The 14422-nt window shown below is 45.8% G+C and overlaps 1 protein-coding gene across 4 annotated transcripts in view; it reads right to left on the reverse strand.

Annotated features, from left to right (window-relative positions):
• Positions 1-14422, reverse strand: part of hif1an (hypoxia inducible factor 1 subunit alpha inhibitor) — a 61097-nt gene that overhangs the window by 24630 nt on the left and 22045 nt on the right. For all 4 annotated transcript variants that reach the window (XR_015074188.1, XM_085970298.1, XM_085970300.1 and 1 more), the window contains exon 2: positions 8131-8375. Coding sequence is in view for 3 of the 4 variants with exons in the window: in XM_085970298.1 (XP_085826424.1) it covers positions 8131-8375 (245 nt within the window). In the remaining variant the exon portion in view is untranslated. The remainder of the gene's footprint in view (positions 1-8130; positions 8376-14422) is intronic.

Consider the following 14422-nt stretch of genomic DNA (forward strand, 5'->3'; position numbering starts at 1 on the left):
ATCTTTTACTATAGCGTTCGGTTATCTGGAATTTTTGATGAACCGGCACCACGTCGGTCCCAGATAAAAAAAAAGTTTCCTGTATATAAATGCAAGACGTTGATGTGTGGTCTTACCAAGGTACACGAGAGGAAAAGTCAGACATTAGACTGGGGGAGAAGGATTGTACCCGTGAAATGATTTACCAATAATCACTTCCATATCTTTCAAGATAAAAGTGATCTGGAACAAAACTAGTGATAGAAATAAGAATTAGCAAAGTAGAACTGATCAAGAACTGTAAAGAAGTTTGACAAAGGCCCAGAAGAAGCATCGTAATGAACTGCTGCGTACAGGACAATGTTGGGAAATCACTGCTGCCTTCTGTACCAGGCACTAATGAACCACATCTCCACCGTATTGTTGTTAGGCACAATCTAACCAGCAGTTTCTGTAAACCATTTAACCAGCGTTTTATGTATATCGTGAGTACTTAGACTGGGATCCCGGACCATAGCTCGACATCAGCAGCACTGAGGACATCCCGTTTAGTCCCAGGTCAATATTTATCCCTCAACCAACATCACTAAAAGCAGATTTTCTGGTCATGGAACCTTGCAGTGTGCAAATTGGCTGCCGCGTTTCTTACGTTACAAAAAGTATATTCAAATGACTTCAATGGGGGTCCCGAGTTTGTGAACGGCGCTACATAAATGTAAACCTTTCTTTTGTCTTTTTTCTTGATGGTGTTCAACCTCAGTCTAAGCTTCAAACCCCAGATGGTGTTCAACCTCAACTAAGCTAAGCTAAGCTTCAAACAACACAATGCGAGGCTATTTCTACCTCTGTAATATTGTCCACCTCAGCCTCTACTTTCATCATCTCCAGGTTTCAATGGTTGACAGGCTCCCAACTCCAACCAACCACAAACGTACAGAGCTCTGCCAGGTAGTTCTCGGATTGAAACACCGGTTGAAACGCGGCTACTTGAGAAATGCGCTGCCCCGTGCCCCAAGGGCTGTACTGAAGCTGCTTCAATGCTGCTCGCATGAAAGACTTTTTTTTTAGCATGAGCTGGAGAAGTTCATGTTTGCTGCTGACTCTTTTGAGCTGATGTGGAAGGTAACTAAGCAGTGTTTGATTGGTTCAGGTGAGCTGCACTCAATTCTCTATCTAGCCTCACCACCCACCACCACCACCCCCCAATTCTCAGGCTGTGGGCAGTACTGGCAAGGCTGGCATTTACTGCCCGTCCTCAGTTGCCTGATTGAATCGCTTGCAGTCAACAATCCACCATGTTGGTGTGGGACTGGAGTCACAAATAGGTCAGACCGGCTAAAGACGGCAGGTTTCCTTCCTTAAAGAACATTAGTGAACCAGTTGGGTTTTTCCACAATCCGACAGCTTTCTGGGCACTTTTACTGATTACCAGCTTTTTAGTTCCAGATTTTTAAAACTGAATTAAAATTCTCAAACTGCCGTGGTGGGATTTGAACTCCCGTTCTCTGGATTATGTCCTGTAACATAAGAACATAAGAAATAGGAGCAGGAGTAGGCCAATCGGCCCCTCGAGCCTGCTCCGCCATTCAATAAGATCATGGCTGATCTGATCCTAACCGCCAATCCACTATCACAGAACCATCTCCTGAATCTAACAGAATTAGACACACGAAATAGGAGCAGGATCAGGCTACACGGCCCCTGGGCCCACTCCGCTACCCACAGGGCCATGACCGATCCAAACCTAGACTCATGTCCAAATTCCTGCCCGCTCCCCGCAACCCTTAATTCCCTTTACTTCTAGGAAACTGTCTATTTCTGTTTTAAATTTATGTAATGATGTAGCTTCTACAGCTTTTTGGGGCAGCATATTCCATGGACCTACCACCCTCTGAGTGAAGTAGTTCCTCCTCATCTCAGTTTTGAAAGAGCAGCCCCTTATTCTAAGACTATGCCCTCTAGTTCTAGTTTCACCCATCATCGGGAACATCTTCCCCACATCCACCCGATCCAACCCCTTCACAATCTTATATGTTTCAATAAGATCGCCTCTCATTCTTCTGAACTCCAATGAGTAGAGTCCCAATCTACTCAACCTCTCCTCATATGTCCATCCCCTCATCCCCGGGATTAACATAACCAGTATACTACCATACCCAGCACTGGAGTGCTTCCAGTACTTTGAAGGCACTCCAAGTCTCACTGTTAGTGCAGGAGGATTAAGCTGTTTCATCATTTCCTTCAGGATCTGTGGAGCATTTCAAATGCTTACGATGAGTCTTCCTAGAGAGTCTTGAACGGGAAGTTATAGCAGCAAACTGTCCATGCTGGAAAGGCATGGCAGCTGAATGTGCTCTTAAATCCAATCGACAATGAAGACAGGCTGGTCACAGGAGAACCCACATCAGAGCAACGCCACCAAATCGACTCATGTCTGAACCAAGGAACTTAACGAGACAAATCCTCGTGCTCCAGAAATGCAGCCTTCAGCACCAAGGCTGCACACACCAACAGTGGGAAAAAAATCGAAGAGCTTTGTCAAAACCCTTAGAAAAGGCAACTGAAATAAAATATTAGATAATGATTAAATATGATGATTCATGGGGGTGGTGGGGGCGTGCTGCGGGGTGCAGTAGCTGACTAACAAGGTTCAAAACATTTTTCAGGTATGGGAGGAAAGTAGAATGACTGGTGACAATGGGAGATAAGCAACAAAGGCGCAAAACTACAGTAAGGCAGTCAGGGAGCGGCTTCTGTGTCAGCTGTGGCTCAGTGGGCAGCACCCTCGCCTCTGAGTCAGAAGGTTATGGGTTCAAGTCCCACTCCAGAGACTCGAGCACATAAAACTAGGCTGACACTCCAGTGCAGTGCTGAGGGAGTGCTGCACTGTCGGAGGTGCCATGTGACGTTAAACCGAGGTCCCGTCTGCTCTCTCAGGTGGACGTAAAAGATCCCATGGCACTATTTTGAAGAAGAGCAGGGGAGTTATCCCTGGTGTCCTGCCAATTATCCCTCAATCAACATAACAGAAACAGATTATCTGGTCATCATTACATTGCTGTTTGTGGGAGCTTGCTGTACACATATTGGCTGCCGCGTTTCCTACTCTACAACAGTGACTACACTCCAAAAGTACCTCATTGGCTGTAAAGCGCTTTGAGATGTCCAGTGGTTGTGAAAGGCGCTACAAAAATGCAATCCTTTCTTTTTTCTTCTGTTTATAGTGAAAACAATGATCAGGGTCCAACATTACATCCATTCCAGGTGTGCCCAAAATAGATGGTTACTGTACAAACAAGAAATGCTAAAAAAAAACCTGTGGTTCAGTGCCCAACCAACAGAGCTATCTACCTGTGTAGTTGCCTCACTCTTTGCAAAATCTCACCAGCAACACAATCTGTTCAAAAATTAAAATGACGAACTCCAATTAACATTTTTATTCAATATTTTCTCAATTTTATACAGGTGTATTTTAACTGGTGAACCGAAGTCATTGACAGTGGGCTCTTTAATAATCTGCTCATTTAATTTGTATGCATTAATTCATTTAGCATGTGTTAAAGGTACATTAACTGAACAAAGCTGCGACCATAAGATGAGAGTACAAAACTTTCCAATAAAACTCTTGCTTGCAGGTCAAAGCTCAGGATTAGCACAACGTGCGAGCAATTTAAAAAACAAAAAAAGGTAAACTAACATTTCTTCCAAGGCAATTTTCAGCTCTGCTGAATGACAATGAATATACAGCACAGAATCAGGCCATTCGGCCCAACTAGTTTGTGCTGGTGTTTATACTCCACATGAGTCCGCTCCCACTCCATCTACCGCATCTCAGCCTTTCAGCATGCAGTGGGGAAAGAGTTAAACTGACATCGCTGGCAGTTTCACTGAATGGTATAAGGAAGATAGGGACTAACATGAAAGACCACATCCATAAAGAAGCGGTCAAGATAGGCTGACCTTGGAAAGCTAAACAAAAGCAATTAAATGCAGACAGGGTGTCTAGAATTTCAGCTGCCCGTAAGAACTTTATCATCTAGGTCGCATTCCAAGGTATCTTTTCATCAGCATTCAGCAGTTTGAGTGAGTAATTGAGGAGGCAGCTTTATATTAAGATTTGTTGTAACCAATCAGTGAAGATGCATGTGGGCCAAGATCCAATCAGGTGGCAGGAATGAATTGTGCATGAGCTGGACATGTGTATTGTAATGTATAAAAATGTAGTGTCTGCTGTAACAATTTGGAGAAGTCTGGCTAAGACAGAGCAGACAGTCTCCCCACCGGTGTAATAAAGACAACTTGACTATCGATCTAAAACCTTGTGTCGAGTGTTGGTTTAAAATACTCCACAACATATCTTTTTATTCCCTTTTCTCGTATGTACTCGCCTAATTTCATTTCGAAAGCATCAAAGCTATTTGCCTCAAGCACTTCCTGTGGTAGCGAGTTCCACATTCTAACCACCCTCTGAGTAAAGACATTTCTCCTTATTTCCCTGTTGGATTTATTAGTCACTATCTTGGACGTACAGCCCCTAGTTTTGGATTCTCCCACAAGTGGAAACTTCTTTCCACTTCTACCCTGTCCAACCCATTCATAATTTTAAAGACCTCTATCAGCTCACCTCGAAGTCTTTTCTTTTCTAAAGAAAAAAGCTCCAACATATTCAATCTTTCCCAACAGCTGTAATCTCTCAGTTCTGGTACCCTCTTTGTAAATCTTTTTTGCATTTTCCCCAATGCTTCTATGTTGTTTTCATAATATGCAGACCAGAACTGTGCACAGTTTAAGTGCGGCCTGACCAGGGTCCTATACAAGTTTAACATAACTTCACTACTTTCAAATTCGATACCCCTAGAAATAAATCCCAGTGCTTTGTTCGCATTTTTTATTGATTGCTGACCTGCGATGCTGCTTTTAATGATTTGTTCACCTGTAACCTTAAATCCCTTTGCTCTTCCACCCCATTCAGTTTCTTATTTTCTAAGTTGTAGGTGATGTTTCTACTTTTCCTATCACTTCACATTTATCTATGTTAAAGTTCATTTGCTACTTAACTGCCCAGCTGCAAGTTTTCCAATGTCTTCTTGTATTCTGTTGCATTCTTCCTCTGCGTTAGCTGTACCCACCAGTTTGGTATCATCTGCCAATTTTGATATTGAGCTACAGGAAACTTTTTTTTATCCGGCACCGACGGGACCGACGTGGTGCCGGTTCATCAAAAATTCCAGATAACCGAACGCTATAGTAAAAGATACGGAGCTGAGAGCTCCGTATAAAGCAACAAACCCTGTACTGTAGAACAATGAACACAAATTCCAAGCGTCTCTGTAGCTTAGCAACAGCTGCAGCCACACCCTTGCACAGCACCAGATGGCGGAAGGCAAATACAATATGAAGTAAAACCTACTCCTGAATTTTGCCGGTTAACCGAGATTTCCGGTTATTTAGGTGCCGGTAAATCGAAAGTTTCCTGTACTTGTTCTCAAGTGCAAATCATTAATGTAAGTTATGAGCAACAGTGGTGCCAGCACTGGTCCTTGTGGAACACCGCAGTCTACCTTCCTCCAATCTGAGTAACCAACCTTTACCAAGGTTTTGGTTCCTTGTTGAGGATCTGGGTGCCTCCGATAACTTATCAATGGGACCATTATTCAAGTGTGAGTGTAGACAGTGTTGGAAGACACAAAGGGGTATCACAGCCAAGACTGATCCCACCGCATACATGCACATTTTCAGCAAAGGTCCTTGGATAGCGATTAGGGACTGGGACCGTTGCCGATTCCCTCCCCCTTTCGAGGGACACAGAGGTCAGTTGCAGCACCTCATAACTACAGAAAGCTACATGTCCTTTTTACTCACTTATTAACACGTTTCCAATGTTATTTGACGAAAAGGAATTTAAACAGTACGGTTACCATTTCATTTTGTAAGTTAGTGCGCGCTCATTATGGGGGGTAGGATTCTTTTTTTTTATAAAAGCAGCTACTTGTTTCACCACACACCGCTATCCATTCCGCCCTCCCAACACACGAATCTCCAGCATAGGGCTGTGCAAGTCAACAACAATATCATCCACATTCGCAGCCTTCATCACATCAGGGAGTTTCCAACTGGCTGGCCAGCATTGCCATGGCAACACTCACAGCAAGGAAACTCAGTGGAAGCCAAATGCAGAAGATAATGTTTCTTTCTGAGTGTGGGGCGGTCATAACTCAACTCCACTTTGCTAAATCACACGTTTTAATCAAGTCACTGAGCGGAAACTGAAGGAAAGATCATCAGCGGCCAATTTAAAAAAAAATTCATTCATGGGATGTGGGCGTCGCTGGCAATGCCAGCATTTATTGCCCATCCCTAATTGCCCTCCAGAAGGTGGTGGTGAGCCGCCTTCTTGAACCGCTGCAGTCCGTGTGGTGAAGGTACTCCCACAGTGCTGTTAGGGAGGGAGTTCCAGGATTTTGACCCAACGACGATGAAGGATCGGTGATATATTTCCAAGTCAGTGTGTGACTTGGAGGGGAACTTGCAGGTGATGGTGTTCCCATGCGCCTGCTGCCCTTGTCCTTCTAGCTGGTAGAGGTTGTGGGTTTGGGAGGTGCTGTTGAAGAAGCCTTGGCGAGTTGCTGCAGTGCATCTTGTAGATGGTGCACACTGCAGCCACGGTGCGCCGGTGGTGGAGGGAGTGAATGTTTAAGGTGGTGGATGGGGCGCCAATCAAGCGGACTGCTTTGTCCTGGATGGCGTCGAGATTCTTGAGTGCTGTTGGAGCTGCACTCATCCAGACATCAATAAAATAAAAGCTTCCTTAGTACAGCACATGGCCACAAGTGATGAAGTAGGCGGGATAAACTAACAATGCCAAGCACTAAATACAGACACTAAATCAATTCTCTGGCACACGCTTGCATCAAGATTAATGCTGTAGAATATTTCCACCATAAAACTTGATACTGTCATTTGGAAAAGGAGCAAAGTCATGCCTTTCCGATGAGAACTGATAAACGTGCTCATGACTCAGGTAAACGCAGCAATCGGCGAGGCCCTGAGTGATACATAGAAACATAGAAGATAGGAGCAGGAGTAGGCCATTCGGCCCCTTGAGCCTGCTCCGCCATTCAATGAGATCATGGCTGATCATCCAAATTCAGTACCCGGTCCCTGCCTTCTCCCCGTATCCCTTTAGCCTTAAGAAATATATCCAACTCCTTCTTGAATATATTTAATGAATTGGCCTCTACTGCCTTTTGTGGTAGAGAATTCCACAGGTTCACCACTCTGGGTGAAGAAATTCCTCCTCATTTCTGTCCTAAATGGCCTACCCCTTATCCTTAGACTGTGACCCCTGGTTCTGGACTCCCCCGCCATCGGGAACAACCTTCCTGCATCCTAGAAAAGGCCCAGCTTTAATTCCTGGTCTATGTTGTCTCAGGTTAACGGTGCTAAGTGATACAAATGACCTCAGCTGGGATAGGGGGGCTTTGAAAAAACAACCAGAGTTTGCGCTCCTGGGGGTTAGCAAGTCACCACTGCACTTGAACGTCCGGCAGGGAAGACTGGGTTCAGCTGCGATGCCTCAATTAGTCAAATAGCCTGCTGATCTTCTTTATCTGGGCTCAGAGATGACCTTTTGAGGAACGCATCAAAAAGCTGATGATGTCCATGAAACACACTTCAGCATGGGTTAAATCTTTTGGGGGGGGGGGGGGGGAAATGTTAAAAACAAAAATGCAGTACAATAACTGTCTATCCATCTTTCGGATGAGATGTTAAACCGAGGCCCTGGCTGTCTGCTCTCTCAGGTGGATGTAAAAGATCCCATGGCACTATTGGTGCCCTGGCCAATAGTTATCCCTCATCCAACATCATTAAAACAGATTATCTGGCCATTATCACTTTGCTGTTTATGGGACTTTGCTGTGCGCAAATAGGCTGCTACGTTTCCTACATTACAACAGTGTCTAGACTTCAAAAAGTACTTCATTGGCTGTAAAGCGCTTTGGGACGTCCTGAGGCACTATATAAAAGGCAAGTTCTTTCTATTGTCAAGGATCAATAAGCTTTTACATGTAAAGTTATTCTGTGTGTCCTACAGGCATTGCGTTAAAGTGTCTTAGTTACACACTAGAAGTTCTGCTGTTCCTGTTTTACCTGTCATCACCTTGTTCGATTTTACCAAGCGTTTCCACAAACTCACTGAATTTCATCTCTTCCCGCCTAGACTTTGGCTTGAAGTTCTTGAAGTTAACCATTTTCTTTTCATCGTAGTACAAGAATTTGTGTGTTTTGGCAACATAAACGGAAAAGTCCCCATCTCCAATATTCTCCTGCAAGTATTCCAGATCCCATTTCAGTGCTGGGTACACTAGGTTGGTATCTGTCAACACTACTGGCTCCTAGAATGGAAAAAGAGAAAACATATTAACATAGATTTCACTAAAGTATGTGTGCAATTGTGCTTTTATTAACCCGCTTCCCAATTCTGCAGCATCTCTGCATAATAGAAGAAATATCGATTGCACCCCTGAGCTGTACCAATTGCAAGGTGTTGCTCGTTTGTCACAACCTGCACCAGTTTATTTCCCTGCATTTTCTGAAACACATCAGCTTATAATACACCCAATGCCAGTACAGCAAGACAGGACAAAATCCAATTCCAAGGTACAATCCCACGAATACCACCACAATGACGGATAAGACTGTAGCTATTGTGAATAATGAAAACACAGCTGAAACTACAGCAATACATAGGACACAGAAAGACAGACTTGCATTCATACAGCGCCTTTCACGACCACTGGACATCCCAAGGCCCTTTACAGCCAAGGAAGTACTTTTTGAAGTGTAGTCACCGTTGTAATGTGGGAAACACGGCAGCCAATTTGCGCACAGCAAGCTCCCACAAATAGCAATGTGATAATGACCAGATAATCTGTTTTAGTGATGTTGATAGAGGGATAAATATTGTACAGGACAATAGGATCTTCTACATCCACCGGAGAGAGCAGACAGGGCCGCGGTTTAACTTTTCATCTAAAAGACGGCACTTCCAACAGTGCAGCACTCCCTCAGTGCTGCACTGGAGTGTCAGCCTAGATTATGCGCTCAAGTCTCTGGGGTGGGACTTGAACCCACAACCTTCTGACTCAGAGGCGAGGGCGCTACCAACTGAGCCATGGCTGGCACTTGGGGCGCACAAGGTAACAGCACGCAGCCTTTTCTCCCCTGGTCCTGCTAACTCTTGCTGGCATAGCTTCCAATTATGCTGGCAGTCCTCTCGCACCTTGCCCAAATGTATGAGCCAAGACAGTTTATAACGGCAAGCTAATCAACTGTGCAGGCCCTCACAACTAAGCTCAAGCCATAGCTCCAGGTGCATAGTTGAACAGCTGCAAGACCCACGCTAGTGGTGGGAGCAGAAAATTGCAGAGAAGAGCAATTTGAAGGGATGGGGACAAGTAAAGGGAAATACCAGAATAGGGTGACAAAAATTCTGAAAGCCTTAGGAAAGGTTCAAAAGGCATTCCGACTCATTACCAGCCTTTGTTAAGGCTGAATGCGTAGAGGACTCAGAACTGACATGTAAAAATGAAGGGAAAAGTCACCCATGGTGCAGGCAGGAGACAGTACAGCCCAGCAGCCGACTCTGTTCGCTGACTATTGGAAGTGGAGGTGCTTCATCCGAAAGAGGCGAGACGACTGCGAGGTGGGTGGTCCTCCTTGCTACTCCATGGCACCACTCCCAGAGGTCGGCATTGCAGCGTCCCTGTGAGGAGGTGGGGGCCAGAGCTGACTGTCGCTGGCATTGGCTGTGCCAGCCCAAGTGACATGGTCCCTGTGGGCCCTCTGGCAGCAGGTGGCACAGCTCTCCAGCTAGCTCTCAGCTGAAGCAGAGCCCGTGAAGACAGCTGCCCACAGTCGGTGCACCACCGTCTGCAGACACGGCGGGTGACATCTTGGCTGGTGCAGCCAATCAGAATATCCTGGGCGTTGATCACCTTGATATGCCTTCTTTCATGCAGTGCCAGTTATGACATACTACAACTGAGGTGCTTCCAAGGAAACATCCAACATTATGGTTACTCGAGCATTCACCCCGAGTCAGAAGTTTGTGGGTTTGAGCTCCACTCCAGGGCATTGAGCACAAAATCCAGGCTGACACTTCAGTGCAGCACTGAGGGAGTGCTGCACTGTCGGAGGTGCCATCTTTCAGGTGTGACGTTAAACCGAGGCCCCGTCTGCCCGCTCAGGTGGACATAAAAGATCCCATGGCACTATTTGAAGAAGAGCAGGGGAGTTCTCCCAGTGCACTGGCCAATATTTATCCCTGAACCAACACCTAAAAACAGATGATCTGGTCATTCTCACTTTGCTGTTTGTGGGGCCCTTGCTGTGCGCAAATTGGCTGACACGTTTCCTACATTACAACAGTAACTACAATTCAAAAAGGCACTTAATTGGCTGTACAGCACTTTGGGACTCCCTGAAGTTGTGAAAAGTGCTATATAAATAAAGTCTTTCTTTCTTTCCTTTGGGAACAAAAGCCTCCGATAATGTAGTTACTCCCTCAGTACTGCATTTAAGTGTCACCCTAGATTTTGTGGAGTGGGGCTTGAATCTATGACCTTCAGACTCAGCGGGGAGAGGGCTCCAACTCAGCCAAAGTGACACTGCCCCGAGGGTGGGCGTGTTTTAATAATAATAATCATAATCAACTTTATTGTCATTGTTAGTGCACAAGTGCAGTACAACGAAATGTAGGCTTGCGGCTCCCGAGAGTGTACATTTTGATTAAGACATTTAACATTTGGCTTGTAACATAAACATAACCATAATAAAGTGCATTGGCAGATGTGCAGGCTTTAGAGTTTATTTGTGGAGTTCAGTAGGATGACAGCCCTGGGAAAGAAGCTGTTCCTAAATCTGGTCGTTCGGGTGCGAATGCATCTGTAGCGTCTCCCAGATGGCAGGGGGGCGAACAAACTGTGGCTGGGGTGGGTAGGGTCTTTGATGATGGTCCGTGACCTCCGTAGACAGCGTTTCTGGTATATGTGCTCTATGGTCGGTAGCCGGGTGCTGGTAATGCGTTGGGCAGTTTTGACTACCCGCTGCAGGGCTTTCCGGTCATAGGAGGTACAGCTGCCATACCATACTGTGATACAGTTCGTCAGGATGCTCTCTATTGTGCAGCGGTAAAAATTGGTTTCCCTCTGTACTTTCTCCAGGGACTCAATATCGCCAGCCATGTATGGTGACCAAAACCAGACACAATACTCCAAGTGCTGCCCGTACCAAAACCTTGTAAAGCCTAATTATAGAGTCTTTAGTTTTATACTACATTGTTCTAGCAATATAACCCAAACCCCGATTTGCCTTCCCAATGGCCTCATCACATTACTTGTGCACCTTTATGACTCATGGGTCCTTCTCTTGACCCTGGCCTTTAGTCGGCATCACTACAAAGCATAAATATGCCTGGAACATCTCAAACCGATATTCAGAGCAGTGCACTTATTCACACTGAAGGACATGTGGCACACACGGGCCCAATCGCCGAACCTATGTAAATCACACAGCCATGTGCAATTTCTACTGATCCTCTGCAAATGCAATTTTTTTTTAGTAACAGAAAGGTCCAGATTATTTTTAAAAATAACGCAGGTGGCAATAAATAAATGTGGCTTGTGATAGTTGTATAAATAAAAAACACTGCAGCTGGGTTTGGTGGAGAGAGTGTGGCTATGGTTTATAAGTGCGCAGTTTTTTTAAAGATGCTCATCTGTCACACTGTGTATGGAGATGCTTACCTTTCTATCATTGGTTTATTATTGTTTGATTTTGTTTCATTATAAGTGAAGAATGAAGCAGATTGCACGATAAAATGCCCTTTTTTGTCGACTTTCAATGTTTAGCTTGACGCCTTCAGACTCGTGCTGCCAACTGTGCCTGGGCACGTTCCTGGAGGTGTCATCACATGACCTCCCGCCCCCACACTCCCGCCATTGGTCGCCCGACCATGTCCATCCTTGTGGCACACCAATCAGAAAGTGAACTGACCCTTCATTACCCGATTGGATGTTTCTTGACACTCGGTCAAACAGCACTCCACCCCCCTCCCAATATTTTATAACTAGTAAACAAAAGTGTTCAAAGAATTTTTTTTATTTTTTAAAAAGCACCATTTTATTGTTGCCCCTATGATTTTTCTCCCCGGGTTGCTCGCAGCACTGCCCTGGAGATTAGTCTTTTGATTCCTGGAGACTCCAGGCCAGTCTTGGAGGGTTGGCAACTCTACTTCAGAGATGCAAAGATAAAAACAGAGCACACTGGTTATGGCGGAAAGTAGGAGGCTCGATTTCACACTGTGCTGGGTCTGGTCATGCCTGTATCTGGATTTCTCAAGAACAAAAGGTGACCTGCTTCCAATTTAGAAAACTAGCTCCGCCTACTGGGTACAGGGGAAGGGCAAATGTGAAGCAGAGCGATTAAGTCAACCGCAGTTTACCTTTTACTTACAACCGTAGTCCTCAGCTCATGCTTGGTAAACACTAGGTACCCCAGGCAAACCAGATTAAACATCCAGCTGACTATACAATGCTCATAGCATCAAGAGAGAACAAATATCAACAACAACAACAACTTGTATTTATATAGCACCTTTAACGTAGTAAAACGTCCCAAGACACTTCACCGGGAGTATGAAAAGACAAAAAATTTGACGCTGAGCCACATAAGGAGAAATTAGAGCAGGTGACCCAAAAGCTTGGTCAAAGAGGTAGGTATTAAGGAGCGTCTTAAAGGAGGAGAGAGAGGCGGAGAGGTTTAGGGAGGGAATTCCAGAGCTTAGGGCTCGGGCAACAGAAGGCACGGCCACCAAAGGCTGAGCGATTATAATCAGGGATGCTCAAGAGGGCAGAATTAGAGGAGCGCAGATATCTCGGGTTGGGGGGGGGGGGGGCGGTTGTGGGGCTGGAGGAGATTACAGAGATAGGGAGGGGCGAGGCCATGGAGGGATTTGAAAACAAGGATGAGAATTTTGAAATCGAGGCGCTGCTTAACCGGGAGCCAATGTAGGTCAGCGAGCACAGGGGTGATGGGTGAACGGGACTTCTCTACCACAGAAGGCAGTTGAGGCCAACTTATTAAATATATTCAAGAAGGAGTTAGGTATATTTCTTAAGGTTAAAGGGATCAAGGGATATGGGGAGAAAGCAGGGACAGGGTACTGTGGTGGTACCACTGGTTGTACCTTACATAAAGACACATAATTCCCTTTAACACCTTACTGTGTGTTTAACTTACCTTTTGGGGCCGTTGCCCTTTTAACTTAGCTGTTGGGGCCATTGCCCCTTTAAGACGCGCCCTAGCGCGCTGACGTCACGTACGACGTGACGTGCGTGCGGCGGCTGCCGGCCCGACTCGGCCTTCCAGGACGGCCGCCGGCACAGCCCGGCCTAGCGTCTTTGGCCGCATCGGCCAGCCGACGGGAGCGACGCGATCTTCCGCTCCCGCGGCAAGCACCGGCTCAGCCTGGCCTCCAGCTCCCGCGACTTCGGCCTCAACGGCCAGCGACGCAACGATGCGCATCACGTGACGCCCCAAGCGCGGGAAACGCGAACGTGATGATGTCACAACACAAACGCGATGACGTCATCACGCTCTCCACAGGACTGTGAACTCAGTCCTCGTGGAGTCCCCGCTGGGGAAAGACCTACACCACAGTGCTCCTACAGTCAGCCATCTTAACTGCTACCTTACCTGTTGTATTTAACCTGTTCCTGTAAATAAACAACTTATTTATAGTTCGTTGAAGTCGAACTCGATTATTTAGTGGAGATGCACACGAATCGCTACTGAATTTGGACTATCAGCCACGATCTCATTAAATGGCAGAACAGGCTCGAGGGGCCGAATGGCTTACTCCTGCTCCTATCTTCTATGTTTCTATGGTGGGAGTTAGGACACGGGCAGCCAAGTTTTGGATCACCTCAAGTTTATGTAGGGTAGAATGTGGGAGGCCAGCCAGGAGTGCCTTGGAATAATCAAGTCGAGAGGTAACAAAGGCATGGATCAACAGAAAATGTTACTGGGAGAGATCTGTCTTTCCGAATTCGCCTACTCGCTTTTATTGCAGAGTTGATAAAACTGGGACACAAACAAAAAATACATTGCAGCTAAATTGCATTTAATTATTATTGCTATAAATCAGATTTTATAACAGGTCTATAAAGTTTGGCTCCCATACACTGTGATCATGGCACACACATCAGTCATTGCGATAGAAGAAAATACAATTGCAGCGCATTAAATTGCGTACGTGCGTTTCCGGTTTCACATTTTGATTTTGCAATCGCGGTATTGTCTGCCACTGTGACAATGCACAGAATGACTGGGAGACAGTGGGCTGGAAGGTGCCGCCCGCCGCCGGGGACTCGCTGCCCCG

This window comes from Somniosus microcephalus, chromosome 29 (genome assembly GCF_052327205.1).
Source record: "Somniosus microcephalus isolate GS21.2 chromosome 29, FLI_Smic_1.0, whole genome shotgun sequence".
In the NCBI taxonomy this organism is placed as follows: Eukaryota; Metazoa; Chordata; class Chondrichthyes; order Squaliformes; family Somniosidae; genus Somniosus; species Somniosus microcephalus.